This window comes from Parus major, chromosome 1, assembly GCF_001522545.3.
Source record: "Parus major isolate Abel chromosome 1, Parus_major1.1, whole genome shotgun sequence".
In the NCBI taxonomy this organism is placed as follows: domain Eukaryota; kingdom Metazoa; phylum Chordata; class Aves; order Passeriformes; family Paridae; genus Parus; species Parus major.
The window spans coordinates 7223810-7232260 of NC_031768.1; the positions used below are offsets into that span (position 1 = coordinate 7223810).

Here is an 8451-nt window from a genome sequence, read left to right on the forward strand (position 1 = left end):
ACAAGGGGGAATGGCTTTGAACTGAAAGATGGAAGGTTTAGATTTGGTATAAAGAAAGAATTCTTTACTGTGAGAGTGGTGAGGCACAGGCTGCCCAAGGAAGTTGTGAATGCCCCATCCCTGGAAGTGTTCAGGGCCAGACTGATTGAGACCTTGAGCAACCTGACCTAGTGGAAGGACCTAAATGATTTCTAAGAGCCTTTCCAATCCCCACCATTCTATGATTCAGTGATTGGTCCTGTATTAGTGATTTAATGAAAAAATTTTCTTCTCAGAAAGGTAGGTTCCATATCCTTGAAGGCTACATGGCGATTTTTATTGGTTAGTGTTGGCATAAATTCCCCCTATGCTCTGTTAACCTTAGGCCAGGGGGTGTCCTGAGCTGGCCCTCAGGTGTCACAGAGCCACAGTCAAGCCTTGGTTATAAAAGTTGGCAGCACCACTGGAGGAGCCACCACAGACAGACAAGGTCTGAGCCAGGAACACACAAACCCAGCCTGACTCTTAGGAAAATGGAAAAGCTCTATGAAACAAAAATCAACTTCACATCCTCAGAGGACCCTCACTGTGCCCTGTGGCACAGAGCAGAGATGTCTCACCCATCCCTAGAATTTGTGATCATTTGTGTCCCACATCACCCTTGACCCGTGCAGCATTGGATATCTGGCTTGCTCACAGGTGCTTTGAACAAAGGGATCTTCACAGCTCCCACAGCACTCACCAGCATCTAGGTCTCTCCTAAACAAAACCATCTTTTCACTCCTGGTTAATGAGAAGTCTTAATTCCACGACTCATTTATTTCTGCCACCAACTTTATCACTGATGTGATTTCTGATGTGGCAAGACATAAACTGCACATTTTCCAGATCAGGATGCACTGGTAAAGGCATAATAACCCATGACATTATATGCTGCTTTTCCTATTCCAGCCTCTGTTACTTACAGTGTATTTTTTTGTTTATGCTAGTTGATCTGGCTCTTCACAGCAATTCCCAGGTCTTCCTTTCCCTAAAAGACTCAGCTGTGCCTGTGAACAGTTCAAGTTGTGTCCTTCTATATATATTACCTTGCATATGCCAACATCTATTTTATCAATCATACTGCTCCAAATTACCTGACTTTCAAGTGATTTGGAATTCATCAACACCTCCTTTAAGCTTTGCTGGACTAAAAAATTCTGCATCTGCAAATTCACTGCTACTTTTTGACTACAGAAATAATTAATTGTCAGTTTCAGCACAGATATTTTCAAACAGCTCTGATTGCAAGTTTATCATTTATTTCTTTGCCCTCTGGCTCTTTACCAGTCTCATACATCAGGAAAGTGCCTGTCCACTTAGAGTCTGATGTATTTCTTATTGTCACAGCACATTGGGACATAATCATTCAGCACTGAGGAATTGCTGCTGCCAATTCCATCCCAATTTATGTGTGCACAGCTGGTTGTCCTTTGTTACTGATTTATCACATTTGCCCACGCTGGCACTGTGCACTCTGCCTTGTCCTCATCATCAAAAGCCCACAAGTAAAACCACATGTCTTTTTACACATATTTTTGCACCTGCCTGCATGCCAATGTTTGTTGTGAGTCCATCACATCCTCATCTCTCCAGGGATGAGATGCTTCCTTGCTTGTGCCTGATCTGCCCTCACAAAGCCCAAGAACTCCCTGGGCCTCTTCCCAATATCCTTGTGCCTGTGAGCCTGCCCTCAGCCTAAGCAAACTGAGCAGCAGTTAAGCACCATCTTCCCCATTTAGCTTGTCCCCCTCCCAGATATAACAGCAGCATTTTATTCCCATTATCCCCAGTTTAATCCACTTATGGCCAAACCCAATTTACAAAATATTAGGGGAAATAAGAGGGAACCTAAACATCAAAGACAGAGCGAAGGGTTGAGTGTTGGTTTTCACTGGAGCATTGCAGTGGTGCAGTTTCAGTCACAGCTGGCCCTGCTGGAGCAGCACAGTGAGGGCACAGGCAGGTCCTGGCTTGGAGCAGAAACAAGCAGGTGAGGAGAGGAGGAGGGGAAAAGGGGGGTGTGGAATACAGGGGAGGCAGAACAAGGATGCCTTAAGCCTCATTGCAAACCTCCAGCCACATCAAGAAGCTCCTGACACAGGTGAAAACCCACTGAACAAGCATAAAGTGAAATCAGCTGTTAATCCAAACAGCAAATACATAGAACATGCATGAAGAGTCAACCATCAGGTGTGTACAGAAAAACTAATGGTAGTTTTAAGTCTTTTTGAAATGCCTTGATATTTTTCATTGAGAATATAAGATTTATGACTTGCAAGTTAAGAATTAACTCTAAAATAGTCCTATAAAAGACAGATGAAGAAGGAAGTACAATAAAAATCAAAGGATGTGGTGAAGGTCAAAGTTGAGAAGAACTGCAGAAGAAATTAACTTCTCCCATTCAAGGCTAAAACTAACCACAGAGTACAAAATCAAACTGGCTCAACTAACCACAGGAGAGTCAACAAAATCAGGCTTTGGGTGAGAGGCATAGATAATTCTCTATCCAGAAATATCTATTTTCTGCATTCATCTTTATATTAAAGTTTAAAATACCAGCCTTGCCCCATGAGAAATAAAACTTTGCTGCTGATCTTGCACATGTTTAGGTTTATGTTTTAAATATTAGCTGTATGTTTTTCTTTGAAGTAAAATTTGTTATACCTTTTTTTTTAAAGATAATTTCTGGTCTTTATTCCATAGTTACCATTTTCTATAAGTTCTTTTAAAACTACTTTGAAGATTACTGCAGCAGATTCTTCAAACTCCACCAATCTCCATCAGATTTGGGTGGGGGAAGAGGCAGGACCAATATTTTTAGTGTTTCTGCAACAATCCCATACTTCGACTCTGCAAAAGCAAGCATTTACAAGCACTGTTTTCTAACCCAAACTAGCCCTGTCTCCTGAAACTCACACTGGAGCAGGAGTGACCATGACAGGCTATTTACTTGCAAGGTTTAATATCCTCCAGAGCAGGCACACCAGTTTTCTGGAATTTAACTCAATTGATTTGGTTCCTCTTGAATTTGTCACCACAAAAATTATCAAAGGAAAACCCAAAAAATTAAAATTTAATTTTTTTTAAAAAAAAGCTATCAGCCAGATGTTGTGAAGATAAGAATTAGCCAAAATACAACACCCTTGAAAACTGGCCATGAAGTTCCTGAGGCTTGGCTGGCCAGCAGCTGTCAGTCTCAGACAGCAGCTGCTGCCTCTAGCAAAGGACAGCAATTCCTCATGTTCTGCACTTCATGTTTCTTTCCAAAGCATAAAAACATGATAATCCATAAGAGAAGCAAAACAGCCAGATTCACAGGGGGATACTGGCAATAGCTGCAAATTTAAAGAAAATAAAGGGGATGTAAAGGTGTTAATGTTAAAACACTGAGTATGATCCTAGGGGTGCAACGTAGCAACAGAATTCTGAGACTCGGAGTTTATATCCAAAATCAGATTGTTTCTTTCCTCTATTTACATTGGCAACTTCTCCCCACTGCTCCAATAGTAACTCTTGAAAAGCATGAAAACCAGTAGCACCAGTGAAGAGCAGTGCAGTGTCCCCAAGTACCACACATTAAAACAAATTATCTCCTCCCAGGACCTCAGGTGCTTCAGTCTGGGAACACCAGACTCTGAATAAACTGAATAAACTTCAGTCAGAAGGTGTATCCTAACTCCAGGCAGCTCACGACCATCCCTTCCCACTGCTTCAAATGAAATCTCAGCACCTCATGCTGAGAGCAGCGCTGGGAGAACCACTTTGCTGAAAAATATTTGCAGTTATTCCAAACAGACAAAGGTTTGGCATCTTTGGAGATGTCCCAGTCCAGAGACAGATTTTGAAAACAACATTGGTTTGTAAAGGGACTCTGAGCCATGGACTTGTAACCAACAACTGGTTCAGGTTTACCAGCTGAATCATCACAATTTTGCAGCGAGAGTCTGGTCTAAAAAAATAAAGAACCCAACTATTTTTTCAAAGAAATGTAATTTTGAGCTGTCACCTGCCCAAGCAATCAGAGAAACAAGCCATTTGCTAAGAGTTTAGAAACAAGAATCATGGAAGAATGAAGCAGGCAGTTCTCCTGTCTCCTCAAGGAATGAGCAACACAGAGTTGAGGAGCGAAGTGAGAGCGATCACAGGCTCACAGACCTTTCCCAATCCACTCGGAGTGCCCATGTGCCAGCTGCTCTGTGCCACTGGAAACACACATTGCTGATCTCTCAGCTCAGAGGGAAGAGCAGGATTTCAGAGCAGGAGAGCAGGGAGTGTGTCCCAGTTCCTGCAGGGAAGATGAAAGTCCATTATTCCCAGCACGATGTCAGCCACGCGCTTTCCAGGCAGCCACGGCTGTGTTAGAGCAGCACAGGGAAATCTTCCTGGGCCAGGGAGCTTTCTGACCACAGGAGACACTTAAAGCATCAATGCCCAGTGTCCCTGTTGTCACACAGCTGAGTACAGTGTACAGCCCTCTTGTCCATCACCTGACAGCACAATCTCTGCTAAAACCAACATTTTAAGACACTTCACGTTCAGATCTGCATCTTGCAGATAAAGCAGGAGCATCTTCGAAGCACTAATTGACTTGAAAACCACTCAACAATTGCACAGTAAGGCAATCTCCAGCTTTAATGTGCCCCAACATGGCAAATGAATATGTGGGTTACAAAGACAATTCACTCATGAGGCATCTGTACTTGTAGGAAGTGAAATACAACCATTTGTGTCCTACCATCTGTGCCAGCCCTATTGATAAACCCCTGACAGGATGAAATAGTGCTCCTGTAAAGGCATCCTTAACCTAATATGCCTCCACAGCACTGGGCTGGACTAGGTTTGAAAAACAGCCTCTTATAATACACAGATGAATTTAGCACTTAAGAAGATTAATGGATTCATAAATAGCCTGGAAATCCTAACTCATTGAATTTAGTTCACGGAACAGGTCAAATAGGCATTTATCAAACCATCTGGCATTTTGATTCCCTGGGGAAACTGTGGTTGAGCTGCAGATAACTGAGAAGCCATTGCAGCAGGGAAGGCTTGGTTTTCCCTGTACTCAGCTTTCCTCTGGAAATCTCTGGCACTAATTAGAAAGCAGTAGATCTTTTTGGACAGAAGTGTATTTCTATATAGTCGCTTATATTTTCAAGTGTTGCTGCTTAACACAAACATAAGCATGGTCAAGTTCTAAGTGAAAGCACTTATGTTGCAATAAATAGGTTGTTGTTTGCTCTAGGCCATGAAAGGACCCTCATGTGCACCCATTTGAGCAGCCTACAAAAAAAAAAATCACCAGAGTTGGTCAAGGATCTCAAAACAAACCAACTAGATTTGAGCAGTTAATTTATTTTTGTGAGTAAAATATCAAATTATTTTATTAATATGCTTTGATACATAAAACATCATTCTTTCTGGTATTAGCAGATATATTAGCAGCTTTCATTGAAGATTTCAAAGATAAAACACTTAAAATGCTGTATAAAAGAAGATTATCAATATGGCATAATATGACACACTACATGGTACATATTAGTGGTGGAAATACAAAATATTTCATAGGGTCTGGTTGCATTTGTCATCACTGTGCTCTGCCCCTGCTGCCATGCCATGAAACAACCTACAAATAAAAAAAATGTATTCCTTGAAACAATATATTCACTGAAAAAATAAACACATTGAAATGATGGGAATAAGTAGGTTAAGTTTAAGTAGCTTTGCCTCAGAGGGGACTGTTTGGACAAACACGGGTCCATCTGGTTCTCCCGCACCAGTGCCACCAGGATAACGGGGGGGAGAAAGGATCCAAATCCTGCCTGGGGTCACTGCCAGCATACTGTGCCCACCCCAGACCTGCCTGGGGCTGGTGCCTCTCCAGACACTTTCCTCCTTCCCATGAGGCCCAGTGCTGCATCCCTGGATGTCACCAGGCCTGCCCTGCTCCCTCCTGCACCCGAGGGGGGAAATCAGGAATGGTTTCCCATTGTTCAGCAGCACCTGCTGTGGGTGTGGGTGTGGGTGTCTGTCAGGACATGAAGAGGGGTCCGGTTTTGCGGCCTCATCTCGCTCTCACGAAGCTGAGTCACCATGGAACATCTCGCTCTCACAAGTTGGCCTGGTGGAACAAACACCCCACAGACAGACCCCTCTTCCCTCATTCCCAGCAGGGAACATCACACATCTCTAGGCAAAATTCAGTATTAGTGCTGCTCATCCCCCTCTGAGTATCCAGGAGGCTCTGGGGCACCCACAGGGCAGGTTTGTCACCCAGAGTGGGACCCAGATTTCACCAGCTCCCAGGGGAATCTGGAGCCAGATCCAACAAACCCAGCCTGGAAGAGTTTGGAGCCCATTATGTATCGGAGGTTCACAGTAAAACTTTTCTCTCATGACAAAGTAGGGGCAGGGTCTAAATGCTTAAGCAGAACCCCTGCTCCATCCAGCCCTTGGATTATTTGCACAGCAGAACAATCACTGTAAAAAGTGCTGGGAGGTACAAGGAGGAGGAGTCAGCCTTGGTTCTTTCTTCCCCCATGCCAGAAGAAACCCCTTCAGTCTGTCCGTCTGGCTGCGTGGTGTTACTGTACACCTCAGTGGCATTTGCCACCTCTTCGGGAAGGCCCATCTGGAGCAAGAGTTTGGAGATAAGGCTGTTGAACTTGCTCTCTGTGGTGGACCAAGGCTCCTGGCTCGGGGCCGGCCCCTCGGACGTGATGTTCAGCTCCACCGGGTCGAGGCAGTAACCCTCGGGAGACCTCTCGAAGAGCACGTCCGTCAGATCAATGCCAGCCACGGAGGAGGGGGAGGCACACGGAATATCCCTGACGAGCCTGTAGTTCTCCATCCACTCCTTGAGCCACTCGATGCGGCAGTCGCACTCCCAGGGGTTGCGGAAGAGGTACAGGCGCCCCAGGAAGTACACGGGCTCGAACACCGAGAAGGGCAGCGTGGTCAGGTTGTTGCTGTTCAAGTGCAGCGCCACCAGGCTGGTGAGGTTCTCAAAAGCCCCTTCCTCGATGTAGCTGATCCTGTTGCGGTCCAGGTAGAGGAACTCCAGCTCCCCCAAGTCCCGGAACCAGGTGTTGGAAATGTTCCTGAGAAAATTCCCCCCCAGGTTGAGCATCTTCAGGCGCCTCAGGCCATCAAAGGAGTTTTCTGGAAGCTCACTGATCAAGTTGTCATTCAGGTACAGGTACTCCATCCTCTGACAGCCCTGAAAAGCTCGCTCATGGATGACATTTATCTTGTTGTCCTGCAGATTCAGGTATTTCAGCTTAGTCAGGCCCTGCAGGGAGTTATAGGCCACCGCTTCGATCCTATTTCTCTCCAGGTACACATGGGTCAAGTTCTCCATGCCCCTGATGGCACCTGGGATCCTTCGGAAGTTGTTCTGGAAGCAGAACAGCTCCTGCAGAGCAGGCAGCTCGATGAAGATCCTGTCTGGGATGTTGAAGAGGTTGCAGTCAGCCAGGTCCAGCCTCACAAGGCGCCGGAGCGCGGTGAAGGTGCGAGTGTGGAGATAGCGAATGTACTCGTTGTGGGCCATCTTCAGCTCCGTCAGGCTGGGCAGCCCCTTGAACGCCCCTGGAGTGATGAAGGAGATGTTGTTGTGGTTGAGAGACAGGGACTTGAGGGAAGGCAGTGTCCCAAAGGCCCTCTCGGACAGGAACTTGATGCTATTTTTATCCAGGTTGATGGAAGAGGCTTCGCAGGGGAACTCGCTGGGGATCTGCCCCAGCCCAGCACGGTCACAGAGCACGGAGCAGCTCCTCTCCGGCGTGCACACACAGCTGGGAGGGCAGGAGCGCACACAGGCCCACACCCCATGGACCTGTGGGACCCAAAGGATCACTGCCATCCCCACAGAGGCGGGGCAGGAGAGAAAAGAATGCATCATTAGCAAATTAGTCACAGCAGCAAAAAGAAATTACACTGTCTTTTCATCCCCTCTAGCCAAGCCAATTGCCACCTGTGCACCAGCGCTGACTGAGGAGCTCTTGTGTAAAATCCCTACAAATCTTCTGGGGTTTCTAAACCTGCTGAGAATACATGTCACCTAGAACATAATCTCTGATTAATTCCTGTCCCCAGGAGGGGGCTCACCTAGAACTCAGTATTTCTCAAGTGTCTCTGTTGGGGTCTCTCTGCTGCCCGATAGGTACATGGTTTGGCCAAGGACCAGGCAGAAATGAATTGAAGGCCAGCAGCTGTGGGTGGGTTACAGCATTCCTGGGTCTGGAAAACGGGAGGGCAGTGTATGCTGAGTCTGGCAATGGGCAGGGGAGATCAATTAATTGCCCAAAGTGTGTCAAATTCATTTTCCTTTTTCCTTTTTTTTCCTTTTTTCCTTTTTTCCTTTTTTCCTTTTTTCCTTTTTTCCTTTTTTCCTTTTTTCCTTTTTTCCTTTTTTCCTTTTTTCCTTTTTTC

General features: G+C 45.6%; 1 protein-coding gene across 4 annotated transcripts in view; it reads right to left on the reverse strand.

The window, feature by feature from the left end:
* Nucleotides 1-5353: 5353 nt before the first annotated feature.
* Nucleotides 5354-8451, reverse strand: part of NYX (nyctalopin) — an 18883-nt gene continuing 15785 nt past the window's right edge. For all 4 annotated transcript variants that reach the window (XM_033511996.1, XM_033511999.1, XM_033512004.1 and 1 more), the window contains one exon: nt 5354-7875. In XM_033511996.1, the coding sequence (XP_033367887.1) occupies nt 6476-7875 (1400 nt within the window). In that variant the 3' untranslated portion in view covers nt 5354-6475. The remainder of the gene's footprint in view (nt 7876-8451) is intronic.